Genomic DNA, 18,215 nt, shown 5'->3' with positions numbered 1-18,215 from the left:
TTTACATGCTTGTTTGATAATTTGTAGCTGTATCAATTTTACGTACATGGAGTGCATTTATTTGTGCAGTACATTGCATGTTAAATTCAGGGTCAAGAGAAGAAACACATTTTCTGTACGATGGCATATCATATAGTGTTAAAGACATACCAATTTCAATAAATAGGTTTACTTGTGCTTCTTTGTATTTTTTAGTGTTTAACCAAGTTTGCTCCTTAAGCTGTTGCCCTGTGCAAACATGCTATCACTATTTGCTGTCTTGTATTATGTGCAACTGAACTTGCATATGTGCTATGATTGTTTGTGCATTTCAGCTTCTCTTTTCCTTTGCCCAGGTGTACATTGTAGGCTAATTTACGATGACTGTTTAGGTGAACATTAAGGGTTATTAGACAGTGCAGCACACAACATACACTGCTCTAACACCATGCATTTTGATCGATAATGCTGTCTCACTCAGAGAAAATTTATATACTGAACTTTACCAGCTATAGGGCAGGCCAGTAATTTTATGAAAAATGCAAAAATGGATTCTACCGCAGAGAAATGATCATGAAATAGAAAATATTTTAGAAATTTATTACTTTATTTCAGTTAATCATTTTGGTTCCTGCTGTAATCGTTTTGTGTTGTTTTAGTGTTTATCTGATTTTTATTATTTCAGTTTACGAAAATACTTTTCTTTCAATAAGTTTTAATTTTCAGTTTTGTTTTAGTTTACAATAGTAGCCTTGGTCCTCAGGAATACATCTAAAAAGTTGTACACTATTGATAATTTGACACTTTTTAAAACTGGACACTCACTGAGCAAAACTGCATTATCTTTGACAATAAAGTATACTGTGTACTATTTCACTTTTGCAAAATTAGCTTTGACTAAATTTAGATTAATTTTATCATGGTTCTGTATTAACAAATCTTTCTGTTTTAAAATAATACTTAGTAGAATATGACAAAGCTTGTAATACTGATACTTTAATTCCAAATTGCATAAATGTGAAATTGCATTACCTATAATTGAGAGGCAACATATTTTGTATTTTCAGATATATTCAAATGCATCATTGGCTGTATCTATTATTAATTTCACAATGCTCATTTCTGTTTCAAGTTTCAAAATATACAAGTGTTCACTTAACTAAAAGCAATCGAGTCACTGTCAGGGCTGTTAATGCCAGAAACAGGGGTTTTTTAAAAATCAGTTCCTGTGGCACTTGTTTGAGTATAGCAAATGAAGGGAAGTGCCCTCTCTGCCATCCAGATCATTTTTGTTTTATTTGATTCCTCTTCTGCCCCAAGTGCCAATTTCAGTGGTCATCCATCCTCTCCTCCATGTACTTATAATTTACATGTCTGCTTATGCATATCTGTATGATGTTTGTGGACACTCATTTTATAACATTAACTCTGTATTATTTGATTGTTGCATTAGCTGGTTTAAGTTAGTACAAAATGTTATTTATTTTCACCAGCTCCAAGATGCACAACTGTTATAACAATTAGTCTTATCTCTTACACTCCATACCATCCTAGCACATCTGGATAATTTAAAATCAGCTCCCCAGAGTCCAATTTATAGCTTAACATTTAGAAATCTTGTACTAGCAAAGGTGCTTGCCAAACTCCAACATACTGTACTTACAGAGACCCACTACACTAGAATTTTAACTTCCTAACCAACAGATCACAACTTTGCAGATCAGCAGCAACCCTACCTCTACGATGACCCTCCATATATAAAAAAAAGGTATTCCACTGGATAGTGTGCTAAGCAACTTGTATGACTATGTGAACAGACACAATAGCAATATTAAATTTCCCTTTGGCACTGCCATCATAGGCCTGATCACCAGCAATGTTGAGACAGCTTAAAATAGGGCTACCTGCTGACTCATTGGACCCAGGAAATCAATCTTACACTTAATGTTAGCAAAACTAAAGGTCACTTAAGAAAGCAGGGTACAATACCATCTGTATTTGAGGGGATGTTGTGGAGTGGGTGGGCAGCTTTAATTTTCTTGGAGTGAACATCACTTATGACCTGAAGTGGGAAGAGCATATTTCGACTATTGTCAAGTTCGCCAATGTCTTTACTTCCTCAGATGTCTAACAAGTGCACAATGAAGTCCATCTTCAGTGGCAGCATCACATCCTGGTAGGGCACACGTGCTTGACTCACTGGAGAGGGTGGGGAAGGCCATCCAAAATATTTCCAGTACCCAGTTGCCTTCTGTTCAGGATATCTACACTATTAGACACACTTGCAAAATTATTACACACTCAGCTATCTTGCAAGGTTCTGGAAGATGGATGATATTTGTTTGTGATTGTAGTTTGTGTTTTTCTGTAACTTGTCTTCTAGTTGTAAAGGTTTGGGTATATGAAAAGAGGAAGGTACCTACAGTATGGGGGGCATGGAGTGGAGATTATAGTATGGCGTGGAAGAGATTGCTGCAGAACTCTTTATTACCAGAACATTATCAATAGCATTGTGTGGTAATGTTGTAATGATGATTTAAAGTTAATTCATTCAAAGCAAAAAACTGGTAAAAATTTTGGCATGAAAGAGTAAAATTATTGCTTAATTATTCTACAATGGGTCTTAATAAATGATTGCTAACCAAAAAATAAAAATTTGTTATTACTTTTGCTCAATGAGAAGCACAGTCTTATGTTGGTTTGTTTGTAGTACATTTTAAAATAACAACTTTTCCTTGAGTAATAGAGAAAATCTGGGTTTATTGTATTCTGTCATAATCTTAAACGAACAATGATGAGGATCTGCATATCATCACCTATCAGCAAGTTTCTTATCCTGTCTGGTATATGGCTTAAATGCATGCCAAGCTGTGCATTTAGTTTTCAAAATGCTTTTGAAAGGAAGCAGTTGCGGTCTCAAGTTTGCAAAGCTGGTTTTGTATCTGAACTGTGACTTTTGGCGCATTGCTGCCTTTCTGGCAGCTGTGAGAGGGACTTCAAGCCAATTTTGTGTCATACCAGCACTGTCATCAGTCAGCTGAACATGTTGCAAGTAACACAGAGGCACGTATAGCCTGTAAGGTAATGTGGGCTGCCACATCAGTGCCAGCCATGAAAAATAATTGAATCCCAATGTCAATGGTGCCATCCCACACTCATGAAAATGAGGGCCCGCATTATATGTGTCATGGCATAAGCTGTCAAGTAAGACTAAGACCAAGCTTCAAAGGCTAGGGGTGCGTGGATTTTTGTGTGACAAAAAGAAATGTGTTAAAATTTTAGATAGATAGATAGATAGATAGATAGATAGATAGATAGATAGATAGATAGATAGATAGATAGATAGATAGAAAAAACTGAAGTTTTTATATTGCCCTGAAAGTTGTCTTAAAACTGTTTATAATACTAGTTTAATGTTGTTATCCATATCAGACTTGTTACAAATTAATCACTATTGTCTAAAACTTTAAACTTATTAAAAAATGTAGAATTTTGTAAATCTCAAGGCTGCCACCGTCAATTGTTGTGGCCATGGCATACTGCATTTCACATATACAGCTTTTAGTCGTTAAAGCGTGGATGGGGCAAACAAATCAATAAATGACTATTTTTCCTAAACTGTATCCGAATTAGTTTTTGAACAAGTTTTATTTTTAACACTTTTTTGGAAACCTTATTAAAATCTGTGGAGAAGAATAATTTTAATAATAATAATTATTATTATTTAATAATTTTTAGCTGTGTGTCATGATGGTCTCATATTTGAAATTCTTCGATTATATCTGATTTTACTAGTTTGGATCAACAACACAAGTGTGATTGTATTGACAACTCTGTTTCAGCTTTTAATTCATCTTGTAAAATGGTTTTAGTCTGCCCCTCAAAATCCACTGCCAAAAGTGAAGATCAGTTCCATGGTTTCATGACACCACACAGCAGCTGCAGCATGCCTGTAGGATTGCTGAACGTTGATGGAAAAAAGACAAGCTGACAATATCTGCGCAGAATTTTAGGATTTCTCTGTTTCACTTCCAGGAGGCAGTTAAGAAATATAAACATGACTGTTTCTCCAATTTGTCATTCCTGTCTTATTTAAGGCAATTAATGCAGCAGTTCACCCCTATTCAAAGATGGGTTTGTACTAGTACTATTCATTCATGTGAGCAGTTTGTTTAATTTTTTGTCAGTAAAATCAATACTGTCTCTCTGGCATTGTACCAACTGGCTATGTACTTCCTGTTGTCAATCGTGATACTGTTTTGGACTCCTTTGATGTTGTATTACTTTCACAGCTGAAAAGTATTATTGACATATTAACACCTACTTTCTGCCCTGTTGATGTTGTTCCAAGACAACTTTTACTGGAGGCATTTTATGTCCTGGGCCCACTATTGTTAGCAGTTATAAATGGTTTTTATTAGTATGGGTGTAAATCATTTTAACTCTAATAATTTATATGAGATCAACCAACCCGACTTTAGGCGTTATCATGGGGTTAAGACTATGGTCCTAAAATTATTTAATGACATTTGTTTAATTATTGACTTCTAGATCTTTTAGAAGTTTTTGACACTATTGATCATGAGATCATGCTGTTGCGGCTATAGCTTCTAGTGGGGATCAAAAGGTTCCTCTTGATTTGTACCGGTCATATCTCTTACTGGTAGACATTTTTCAGTGGCACTCAATTCTTCTTTTTTGTCTACTGCTCCTGTTAAATGTGATGTTTCTCAGGGATCCATTTTGGGTCCTATTTTATTTTCTATATATCTTCATTCTATAGGAGCCATTTTTAGGAAGTTTAATGTTTCTTTTCATTGTTATGCTAATAACATGCAGATTTATATTCCTGTGAATAACTCTGCAATGAAGATGATGATCATCATGCCAGAGAGACAAGATGTTCCTCGCGCCTACCCAGATGGGCCTCAAATTAGGTGCCTCAGCACCACACCAGTTCTGATCCCCAGCAGGCCTGACCCCATTGGCTCTCAGACGGTTTTGACTCTTCTGGGGATGGGCTCCCAAGGGCTTTCCCCCATTCCCTTCATAATGTGAGCATCCTTTCTATGTGCTGCTGCAGCAGAGCTACTCCTGCAGAACAGAAAGGACTTTTTTATTTTTGCTGGAATGCCAGTCCAACCACCAACCCCCATGATTTCCCTGCAAGTTTGAGGACAGCTTGCAAGGCCAGATGCAGTTTAACGTTATACAAAGTGAAATTCATGTCTCCTCTTTCTGTGAAGTTATTAGATGGATCAGGAGGGCATGGAGGGTCATGAGCAAAGGGGTGTGTGGTGCTCCCGATATCTATGCTAAAGGACAAAGGTCCAAGTCTTTAGAATCCTGGTGCTTCCTGTCTTGCTGTATGATTGTGAGACATGGACTCTATCCAGTGACCTGAGACGAAGACTGGATTCTTTCAGTACTGTGTCTCTCAGGAGAATCTTTGGGTATCACTGTTTGACTTTGTGTTGAATGAGCGCTTGCTCACGGAGTCCCGAATGAGGCACATTGCCTGCATTGTGAGAAAGTGTAAGTTACAGCACTACGGCCATGTGGTGCGATTCCCCAATTGTGATCTGGATCACAGGATCCTCATTGTTCAGAACCTGAGTGGCTGGACCAGGCCAAGGGGACGCCCAAATAACACCTGGCCGTGACAGACAGATAGTCATTTCCAGAGGGTGGGACCTGACCACGTGTCTGCCTGAAGGACTGGATCCTGAGCTGTTTCATCATGTGGTGTGTGCGACAATGCAATGTACCAGTGCACAATCCCAACCTGGCCTGACCTGAAATCTGTAATGAATCAGTTGCTCAACTGCCTTGAAGAACTAAGATCCTGGATGGCGGACAATTTTCTTGATCTCAATCATAATAAAACGGAGGTGCTGATAGTTGGTCCTGCAGCCAAAGTTCAAATTGGTGTTGAACTCCATGGCATATCCATGGACTTTTGTAAACCTCAAATTTGGAATGTTAGGGTTATTTTTGACAGTAATATCTCTTATGAGAAACAGCTTAATTCTTTTGTTCAAGAGTTGCTTTATCCAGCTTTGTCTTTAGCTAAAGCCTTTTTTATCTCCTAGGGATCTTGAAAAAGCTACTTATGCTTTTGTCTTTTCAATGCCTCATTATTGCAACTTGTATTCTGGGATCAGCAATTCACTGACACAAAGTTTGCAGTTGGTTCAGGATGCTCCTGCTCCTTTTCTGGTGGGAACAAGAAAGTTTGCCTCTGTATCTCCAATTTTAACCTCTTCACACTGGCGGCCAGCTAGTTTCAGAATGGACTTTAAAATTTTGCTGCTGGTTTTTAAATCAATACATGGGTATATATCCATCTTCTTCTTCTTGTTTCGGCTGCTCCCTTTAGGAGTTGCCACAGCAAATCATCTTCTTCCATATCTTTCTGTCCTCTGCATCTTGTTCTGTTACACTCATCACCTGCATGTCCTCTCTCACCACATCCATAAACCTTTGCTTAGGCCTCCCTCTTTTCCTCTTCCCTGGCAGCTCTATCCTTAGCATCCTTCTCCCAATATACCCAGCATCTCTCCTCTGCACATTTTCAAACCAATGCAATCTCGCCTCTCTCACTTTGTTTCCCAAGCGTCCAACTTGAGCTAACCTTCTAATGTACTCATTTCTAATCCTATCCATCCTCGTCACACCCAGTGCAAATCTTAGCATCTTTAACTCTGCTACCTCCTGCTCTGTCTCCTGCTTTATGGTCAGTGCCACTGTCCGCAACCCATATAACATAGCTGGTCTAACTATTGTCCTGTAGGCCATCCCTTTTACTGTTGCTGATACCAGTCTGTCACAAATTACTCCTGACACTCTTCTTCACCCATTCCAACCTGCCTGCACTCTCTTCTTCACCTCTCTTGCACAATCCCCATTACTCTGTACTGTTGATCTCAAGTATTTAAACTCATCCACCTACACCAGCTCTACTCCCTGCTTCCTCACCATTCCACTGACCTCCCTCTCATTTGCACACATGTATTCTGTCTTGTTCCTACTGACCTTTATTCCTCTCCTCTCTAGATCATAACTCCATCTCTCCAGGGTCTCCTCAACCTGCTCCCTACTATCGCTACAGATCCCAATGTCATCGGCAAACATCATAGTCCACAGGGACTCCTGTCTAATCTCGTCTGTCAACCTGTCCATCACCATTGCAAATAAGAAAGGGCTCAAAGCTGATCCCTGATGTAATCCCACCTCCATGTTGAATGCATCCGTCGCTCCTACCGCAGACCTCACCACTGTCACACTTCCCTTGTACATATTCTGTACAACCCTTATGTACTTCTCTGCCAATCCCGACTTCCTCATATAATACCACATCTCCTCTCGAGGCACCCTGTCATATGCTTTCTCCAGGTTCACAAAGATGCAATGCAACTCCTTCTGGCCTTCACTAAACTTCTCCATCAACATCCTCAGAGCAATCATTGCATCTGTGGTGCTATTTCTTGGCATGAAACCATACTGCTACTCACTAATCATCACCTCACTTCTTAACCTAGCTTCCACTGCTCTTTCTCATAACTTCATGCTATGGCCCATCAATTTTATTCCCCTGTAGTTACTGCAGTTTTGCACAGCCCCCTTATTCTAACAGTAGAATTAACAGAGCCTATGAGAAAACTTGTAAATCCAGCCCACCTTAAATCCATTTGCACCTCTCCATCAGCATCTTTTGTCCTGTAAATGTGCCGATTAAGACAAGCAGCAAGCAGCCTGCTGTTCCACCGACACCAAACCCCACTTACTAAGAACGTGTACAAACTTCTCCCAGCTCATGCCTTGTTTGATTATCTGGGAGTGAACTGCTGGAGTTTTAGAGTGGAAATAATAGATTGTTATTTGGAACACATGCATTTCATGTGTGTTCCGTTTCTACAGTAATCTGTGTAAACACATTGTTAAAACAGAAACTTTTTCATATTTTAGTAATAAATGTTACAAAATGTAGGCATCTACAATGTGGGGGGATGGAATAGCAGGCTGCTTGCTGCTTGTCTTAATCGACACATTTACAGGACGCTGATAGAGTGGTGCGAACGGATTTAAGGTGGGCCGGATTTACGAGTTTTCTCTTTGGCTCTGGTAATTCTACTATTAAATATCGGCAGGGGCATTTCTATGTTTTCGCTAGCAAGGAGGAGGCAGAAAACGAGTTAAGAAAGCTGATCCCGGGACTATTCTGATACATAATTGTGAGTCATGGCGGTAAATGATAAAGCTAGGATTAATAATCTACTGTCTGATCTATTTGTTTCTAAAATACGGGTTTTTTTATCAGCATATATTCTCATATTCTTATATTATTATTACTTACTTATTACTTATCATTACTTAGTATTACTAGGGCGCTAAATGTTTGTGTTTTATTGTGCTTAATTACGTTTTCCTCCTCTTTTTTTCTTTTCTAATTATTTCATGTGTACCCTAAATGAGACTGTTCAATATCATACCCTTGGTTTGCTGTTATTGCTATTACTGCATTAAGACTTGTTATGCTTGTTTTGGACACATCTTTAACACCATCACCTGGGTTTATTATCTGGGGATATCATCTTAATGCACTAAAATTGATGAAGATTATATGTATGTATGTATGTATATATATATATATGTATATGTGTATATGTATATATATATATATATATTAAGTGCAAAATTCTTTTCTTTTTTTTTTTTTTCCTCTTTTAAAGACTATATTGGTAACAAATATCTCTATCTTTTAACCTTAAAGCGCCACTGCATGGGGGCTTGATGTGCTTTGGGCGTGCTCTGTCTCTGGGTATGTCAGAGGACTGGGACTGCATGAAGTGGGTTTTAGCCTCACCTGGGGAGGCAAAAGGGAGGGTGGGGGTTAAGGGGAAGAGAAAGAGAGCAGGCTTGATCTATATCTAATCTATCATCTCAATCTTTATAATTATAACTATCAACGTAATAATAAGCTGCATGGCAACAACTCTTGGGGGAATAGGAAATTAAGACCTAAACTATTTCACTTCCAGTTAAGACTATAATATGACACCAAAAACTCAGAATCAGTGTCTCCATGATGGGACAGTTAACCGTAAGCTGGAATGTTAAAGGCCTGAATCACGAATTAAAGAGAAAGAAAGTACTTTCTCACCTAACAGGTCTAAATGCTAAAATAGTATTTTTACAGGAAACCCACTTACTAAGTAAGGATCAGTTCCGGCTGCAAAAGACTGGACTGGCCAAATGTTCCATTCTAGTTTTACAAAGAAAACTAGAGGGGTGGGAATTCTCATACATAGAACAGTACCATTTGTAGCATCAGATGTAGTATTGGATCCTGAAGGGAGATATGTGATGGTCATGGGAGACTTATCTAACTGTAAAATGATTTTGATAAATGTTTATGCACCTAATGTTGATGATAAGGAATTTATACAAAATTTATTTGCATCCATTCCCAATCTGAACACTCATAAACTTATAATGGCTGGGGACTTTAATTGTGTTCTAAATCCACTTTTAGATAAGACTTCCTCCACAGGGGAGCGGCAACTAACACCGCAAAGATAATTACAAAGTTTATAACTGATCACAACTTATCAGATCCCTGGAGGTTTTAAACCCAAATTCAAGAACATATTCTTTCTACTCACCAGTACATCATTGCTACTCAAGGATTGATTACTTCTTTATAGATAATAACTTCTTGCCTAAGATTAAATCTTGTAAATACGATGCTATTGTTATTTCAGACCATGCTCCGATGATCTTGGAGCTGAAATTACTAAGCCCCATACACTCACCCGCAGATGGCGTCTCAATCCGCTTCTATTAGCTGACGAGAATTGTACTGAATTTATATCCAAACAAATTGAATTCTTTCTAGAGACAAATACATCCCTGAGATCTCTGCAGGAATACTCTGGGAAACTCTTAAGGCCTTCTTAAGAGGACAGATTATCTCATATCTTTCCCACAGAAATAAATCCGAGCGAAGAAAGTAGCAGAGATAAAAGCGAAATTACTAAAATAGATGAAGAACATGCCAGACTACCAAGCGAGACTCTACATAAGAGGAGGCAGGCTCTACATTCAGAATTAAACCTCTTGACAACTAAAGAAACCGAACAACTAATTTACAAATCCAGACATCATTATTATGAACATGGAGAAAGCTAATAAGCTTTTAGCGCAACAAATTCACAAGCAAGAAGTGCATAGCGCAATCTCGGTAATTACTAACACGAATGGAGATAAAATCATCGAACACAAAAATATAATGTACACTTTTAGAGACTACTATAAATCCCTATATACTACTGAGTTTAAAGAAGACAATATACAATCTAATGCATTTCTGGATAAATTACAGATACCACAAATTGGCGCTATTAGTGTGGAGGAGCTCGATAAACCTCTGTCATTATCAGAATTACTGGATGCTATAAAGTCACTCCAAGGTGGAAAAGCAGCAGGCCCTGATGGCTACCCTGCAGAGTTTTACAAGAAATTCTCCGCTCAGCTAGCTCCCTCCTATTAGCAACATTTACAGAAGCCAGAGATAACCAATCTCTTCCACAAACCTTTCGCCAAGCACTAATCACTGTCTTTCCAAAACAAAATAAGGACTTATTACAATGTGCATCATACAGACCAATTTCACTTCTGAATAACGACGTTAAAATACTCTCTAAAATCATAGCTAGAAGGATGGAGAAAGTGCTCCCCTCAATAATATCACAAGACCAAACTGGATTTATTAGGGGCCGACACTTATCTTCAAATCTTGACGCCTGTTTAATGTAATATACTCACCAACTAAATCAAACACCCCAGAAATATTATTATCATTGGATGCAGAAAAAGCATTCGACATGATTGAATGGAAATACCTTTTACTATTTTGGAGAAGTTTGGGTTTGGCCGAACATTTGTGCATGGATTAAATTACTGTATACTAACCCAGAAGCTTCAGTTTGCATCAATAACATTTGCTCAGACTACTTTAAACTAGAGCGTGGCACAAGACAAGGATGCCCTTTGTCACCACTGCTGTTTGCAATTGCCATTGAACCACTGGCAATACATTGTCGAAATACTGATCAGATAAAGGGGATTAGCAGAGAAGGACTGGAACAGAAAATCTCATTATATGCAGATGACATGGTACTGTATATATCGGACCCAGAAAATTCTGTGCCTGCAGTCTTAGCAGCACTCACAGAATTTCAAAAGCTCTCTGGTCTCAGAATTAATCTGAATAAAAGTGTACTCTTTCCGGTGAATTCGCAAGCATATAATATTAGATTAGACACCCTTCCTTTTATCATTGCAGAACAGTTTAAATACCTCGGGGTAAACATCACAAGTAAACATAAAGCTCTTTATCAACAAAATTTCGTCGTCTGTATGGAAAAAATTAAACAAGACTTGCATAGATGGTCAACCCTTCATCTCACACTAGCTGGAAGAATTAACACTGTTAAGATGAATATTCTTCCTAAGCTCCTTTTTATTTCAAAACATACCAATATACATTAATAAATCGTTCTTTAAGCAATTAGATTCAACAATAACCTCATTTATTTGGAATTCTAAACATCCACGCATCAAAAGAGCGACCCTACAAAGACAAAAGGCAGAAGGCGGCATGGCTCTACCTAACTTCCAGTTTTATTACTGGGCGGCAAATATACAGTCGATAAGAACCTGGACACAAATAGAAGAACATACACAGGCATGGACCGCAATAGAAGTAAAATCCTGCAGTACTTCTTTGTATTCCTTGCTTTGTGCTCCAATAAACACACGTTATCGGCAATACACTAATAACCCAATTGTGCTCCACTCACTTAGAATCTGGAACCAATGTAGAAAGCATTTTAAGACGGAGAAGCTTCTTTCTGTGGCACCTGCAAAGAACCACCTCTTTCAACCCTCACAAACATATGCAGTTTTAATATCTGGAAAAATTTGGAATTAACTTGCTTAGAGATCTTTATATAGACAACGTCTTTGCATCCTATGAACAATTACATTCCAAATTTAACATTCCAGCTACAAATTTCTTTCACTATCTTCAAATCAGGAACTTTGTTAAACAGAACCTTCCAGATTTTCCTCATCTTGCACCCTCATCCACGCTGGAAAAATTATTGCTCAATTTCAAGGAGTTAGACTCCATCTCTACAATATATAAAATCCTTTTACAATCCCTTCCTTTCAAAGATCCAAGAGGACACTGGGAAAATGACCTCTCAATTAATATATCAGAAAAGGAGTGGAAAGTAGCAATGCAGAGAATTCACTCAAGCTCCATATGCAAAGCATACAATTATACAACTCAAAATTATATATCGAGCACATCTGTCTCGACTAAAACTCTCCAAAATGTTTCCAGGGCATGATCCAACCTGCGAACGTTGCAACCAAGCCCCAGCCTCACTAGGTCACATGTTCTGGGCCTGCTCCAAATTAACATTATTCTGGACAAAAATTTTTAATTACCTCTCAGACAGTCTTGGACTCACAATCCCTCCTAACCCATTAACAGCTGTGTTTGGGGTTCTTCCAGAGGGTCTTAAAGTGGAGAAAGACAAACAAACTGTGATTGCATTCACTACACTGTTGGCACGCAGACTTATTCTGATAAACTGGAAGAACCCAAACTCTCCTCTTTTAAGTCAGTGGGAAACTGATGTGTTATATTATTTAAAATTGGAAAAAATCAAATACTCAGTTAGAGGATCTGTGCAGACTTTTTCAAAACATGGCAGGATCTAATCAGTAATATTTTGAAATGATTTTATAAAGCACAGAGAATTTGTTGATTTAGGTATTTTTAAAAGCCTTAAATTTTACACCGTTTGGCTTGCTCTCTCTCTCAAGGGTGGGGATCGATCTGTTCTTAGCATAATTCTTTTTTTTTTTGTGTAAAACTTGATTGCTATGTATTGATTGTAATAAAATTAATAAATAAAAAAAAAAAAAATATCGGCACCAGTACACTTCTTCTCCACTCCTCAGGCATTCTCTCACTTTCCAAGAATCCATTAATCTGGTTAAAAACTCCACTGCCATCTCTCCTAAACACCTCCATGCTTCCATAGGTATGTCATTTGGACCAACAGCCTTTACATTCTTCATCTTCTTCATAGCTGTCCTTACTTCCTCCTTGCTAATCCGTTGCACTTCCTGATTCACTATCTCCACATCATCCAACCTCTTCTCTCTCTCATTCTCTTCATTCATCAGTCTCTTAAAGTACTCTTTCCGTCTGCTCAACACACTCTCTTCGCTTGTGAGTACGTTTCCATCTTTATCCTTCATCACCCTAACCTGCTGCACATCTTTCCCAGCCCAGTTCCTCTGTCTAGTTAATTGTTACAGGTCCTTTTCTCCCTCCTTAGTGTCCAGTCTCACATACAACTCATCATGCACCTTTTCTTTAGCCTTCGCCACCTCTCTCTTCAGCTTGTGCCTTATCTCCTTGTACTCTTGTCTACTTTCTGTATTTTTATGACTATCCCATTTCTTCTTTGCCATCCTCTTCCTCTGTATACTCTCCTGTATTTCCTCATTCCACCACCAGGTTTCCTTTTCCTCCTTCCTCTTTCCAGATGTCACGCCAAGCACCCTTCTTGCTCTCACCCATACTACATCTGCTGTAGTTTCCCAGCTGTCTGGTGACTTTTCACTGCCACCCAGTGCCTGTCGCACCTCCTCCCTAAACTCAACCTTGCAGTCTTCCTTTTTCAACTTCCACCATTTGATCCTTGGCTCTACCCTCACTCTCTTCCTCTTCTTGATCTCCAGTGTCATCCTACAGACCACCATCCTATGATGCTTAACTACACTTTCCATTGCCACCACTTTGCAGTCTTCAATCTCCTTCAGATCAACTCTTCTGCATAGGATGTAATCTACCTGTGTGCTTCTTCCTCCACTCTTGTACGTAAACCTATATTCCTCCCTCTTCTTAAAATACATATTCACCACAGCCATGTCCATCTTTTTGGCAAAATCCACTATCTTCTGACCTTCTTCATTCCCCTCCTTGACACCATACCTACCTATCACCTCCTCGTTTCCACTGTTCCCTTCACCAACATGCACATTGAAATCCACTCCAATCAATGCTTTCTGTCCCTTAGATACACTCTTCATCACTTCATCCAGCTCACTCCAAAAATCTTCTTTCTCAACCATTGCGCACCCAACTTGCATGGCATATGCATTAACAACATTCCTCATCACACCTCCAATTTCCAGCTTCATGATCATTACTTTTCCTGACACTCTTTTCACCTCCAAAACACTCTTGACATACTGTTCCTTCAGAATAACTCCTACCCCATTTCTCCTCCCATCCACACCATGAAATAACAATTTGAATCCACCTCTAATCCACCTGGCCTTACTCCCCTTCCATTTAGTCTCTTGCACGCACAATATATCAACCTTCCTTCTCTACATCATATCTGCTAACTCTTTCCCCTTACCAGTCATACTGCCAACATTCACATTTCCTACCCTCAGTTCCACTCTCTTTACTCTCCTCCTCTCCTCCTGCCTCCGGACATGTCTCCACCCTCTTCTTCTCCTTCTTCTTCTTCGGCCAACAGTAGCCCAATTTCCGCCAGCACCCTGTTGGCTAACAGTACTGGTGGCGGTCGTTGTTAACCAGGGGCTCGACCGATCCGGTATGGAAATTTGTATTGTTGTTCACATATTGATTTGGCAAAATTTTACACCAGATGCCCTTCCTGACGTAACCCTCCCCATTTATCCGGGCTTGGGACCGGCACGAAGAAACACACTGGTTTGTGCATCCCCTGTGGCTTGTATGCTTCTATCTATTTATCTAAATTATGTGTTATACGCCAGCCAGAGCTTAGATCTACTGGTCAGTTGTCTCTTGTGTCACTTGTACTAAGTGTAAAACTAAGGGTGACAGAGCTGTTGCAGCCTTTGCACCTCATCTGTTGAATTCTTTACCATTCTCCATTAAGGATGCACCATCAACTGATCTGCTTAAAACTAGAATGAAGGCATTTTTATTCTATAGCTTTCCATGGTCTTCAGTGATACTAGTAATTATATCATCATAGTCAGTGGTTTGTTTCAATTTACTATTGGTTGTAATATTTTATTGTATTTAATTTTATTTTATTTTTATTGTATATTCTATGTAAAACACTTTGGCTACAGCATTGCTGATGTTGTTTTAAATGTCCTCTATAAATACATTGACTTTGACATTGTTTAACATGTGTAAGTTTTGCTTGTTGGAGGGCAAAATACATTTCTAAACAAATCTCTTTGTACATATGTTCTTGTACATGTGTATATATTTCTGACTGGGCATTGTTGAAAAAAATGTAGTTAATGCTATATCCACACATGCATTTCCTAACTTGCTTATCCAGGCAAGGGCTGCAAGGTGCCTGAAGACGATCCCACAATGTATTTACCACTGGGCAGCAAATAAACATGCTCAGGGCACCAGTCCATCACTGAGTGAACACACACAGACTAATTTAGCATCTCCAATTCATCCAACCTTGTCTTTGGGCTGTGGGAGAAAACCGAAGCACCCAGAAGAAACCCAGACAGACATGAGGAAAACACACAAACTCTACACTGTGAGAACTGAGGACATGATCCTCTATCTCCTTGTTATGGTCTCTCATCACTAAACCACTTTGCTGCCCCATGATATAAGTTTATTAATTGGAAATCTCTACTTATAACTTCCATGTATTGGAGTGTATATCAAGAAAGTAATGGTGTTTCTTAACATTATTGTTCTAATGAAGTACTTCTGCTTAAAACACGGAATGCTAATATGGTTTGGTACTTTTATTATAATGTAACACGTGAGGAAAAAACTTATTTAACAATCTTTCAAGACAGTAACAGTATTATTTACCTGCAAGGTTTCAGAAACATTCATGGCATACATCTAAGACTGGAAGACATTTATGATTTTCTCAAATAACATAAATTGCAGTAATTCCTACAGTGGGTGTCGCTTCAGCAATGCTGCCTTTTATGTCAATTCATTCTTGCAGCAGGCGTCGGCATGTCATTATGTTGTAAGCATGCCAAGATGTCATAAAAATGCTGTGATGTGAGTATTTTACAGTGGCCATTCTGTGACTGATGTTGTGGGTATGCCGTAATGCTGTGGGTGGTACGTGGCAGATGTCTTACATAATGCAGACCACTATCACACTGCAGACCACAGTTACACTCCATTGAGAATTTCAGATAATTAAAAAGTGTCAGCTATCAGTAAAATACATTTCTCATTCATTTGTGTGAAACATTGTTGATTCAACTCAAAATTGTATATCACATGCATTTCCCTTGCATCAGACTATAACAAATGTACCTGGATGAAGGCTCCAGGTGTGAGTACTATCATCAGGGATCTATTAGTTACATACTTTTATGTTATCGTTCTTAACAAAAGCATCTTTTTGTTTTAATAACAAAAATTATCAATAAAGTGGTTATTCATCTATGTGTAGTGTGGCATTTTAAGAGTATGTGATAATGGTAGCAAAATTCCTTGTAAATAACAAAAACTGATTTGGTCTTATTAACCATTAATCAATGATTCACAACCAATTGTCTCCAAGGTGAAGTTAGTTTAGTATTTTACATTGCACAGAGATAAATAACTACCAATGGTTTGTAAGTGCTATTCAAATCACAAGAAGCCCTTATTAATGTCACTAAATAACAGCTGCAACTAATAGATGCATTATAGGTAGCACCTAATCTAAAGTTACAATTCAGAGTAATTTGCAATATAATATACACTGCTAACATATCAACTCATCTAGCCCATCTGTCATAATGCATTTGAGAAGAGACTTTGTATTTTATTTAAAATTACTAAAAATCTAATTTATTTTATGAGGAACTTTCTAAAATCTTTGTAGAGAGTCGTAGACATTTATTACAGTTGTTCATATTATTTAAGCATTTCTCAATCGCTGCAAGCCCCCTCAGTATCTTTGAGTGATTTCTTCATTTTTTTTTTATTTTCTGATTGTATTGCTTTCCAGATAAGAGAGCAGAGGATGTTGGATTTGATTTTAAAAAAATGTAGCAAGGAACGTTTAACAGGTGTCTTACTGATTCACTGCAATGTAATTAAAAAAGTTAAAGGTATTTGAAATGAGTAAGTAGCATATAAAAAAAAGAGATAGCACAAAAAAAATGACACAACACAATAAAAAACAAACAAAATATTTTTCTAACCAAAGGTAATGGATGGATTAAATGACCATCCATTCTGTTTGAGCTTTTACAAAATCTATTCCTGTAAATTATATATATTTTTTAGTGTAAACTTAAGACTACACTTATTAAAAACATAAGTATTAAAAATATATATTAAAAAATTAAAATATGTTATAATGTCTTAAATTGAAATTTGTATATTTAAGACATTCAAGTGGACATTTAAATATTATTTTTGCATATTTTGTGATTTCTGAAAACATTTTTATAGATCTTAAAATTTGCAGAGTATAATACAGCATTTTTACATAATTAGTCTCAATATATATCAAAATTAAAGGATACAATTAAAAAAACAGGAGAAATGTCAAAATATTGTTTTCTTAATATATCAGACATACGTATAAATATACATACATATATAAAGTGTATAGTTACCTTTTTGTTCAACTTCTGTTGAAGACATTTGAAGCACAAAAAGAAAAGTGAAAATAGAAAATAGATTAATATTGCATTTACACTGCAAACTTTTTATTAATATCATTACACTTAGTATATTTTTTACTGGATTTTCCAGATCAAAAGTAATTAATTATTATAAAGTACAATAAATTGCAGTGGGAAAAAGAAGTGTGCTCTTCTGCAACAAATTCACTGAATAATTTGTTTTGCTCATTTTTCATTGTAAAAATAATACATCCATTTTGTCATTTTAAGTTTTTATTAAAAATGAACAAATATGTAACATTATTTTTCTTTGGTCATTAAATTAAGAAAAGCTGACATTTTTAAAATGGTGTGTATTATCTACTTTTCGGTTTAGAATATATATATATATATTTTTTTTTTTTCCTGCTGGCTCTCACATACTCTTGAAACAAAATAAAATTGGTCTAACTGTAAGAAGTCCATGTCTTTTATGGATTTGTAAGGTAAATCTGTAATGCACATCTGTGTGTGCATGTGTG

General features: G+C 37.4%; 1 protein-coding gene across 15 annotated transcripts in view; it reads right to left on the bottom strand.

Moving 5' to 3' along the window:
• The window catches only part of adgrl3.1 (adhesion G protein-coupled receptor L3.1), a 1,314,450-nt gene that overhangs the window by 929,688 nt on the left and 366,547 nt on the right, over positions 1-18,215 (bottom strand). For all 15 annotated transcript variants that reach the window (XM_039751107.1, XM_039751111.1, XM_039751112.1 and 12 more), the window contains exon 5: positions 17,686-17,700. In XM_039751107.1, the coding sequence (XP_039607041.1) occupies positions 17,686-17,700 (15 nt within the window). The remainder of the gene's footprint in view (positions 1-17,685; positions 17,701-18,215) is intronic.

Source organism: Polypterus senegalus, chromosome 4, assembly GCF_016835505.1.
Source record: "Polypterus senegalus isolate Bchr_013 chromosome 4, ASM1683550v1, whole genome shotgun sequence".
NCBI lineage: Eukaryota > Metazoa > Chordata > Cladistia > Polypteriformes > Polypteridae > Polypterus > Polypterus senegalus.
This window is presented reverse-complemented; position numbering and strand designations above follow the sequence as displayed.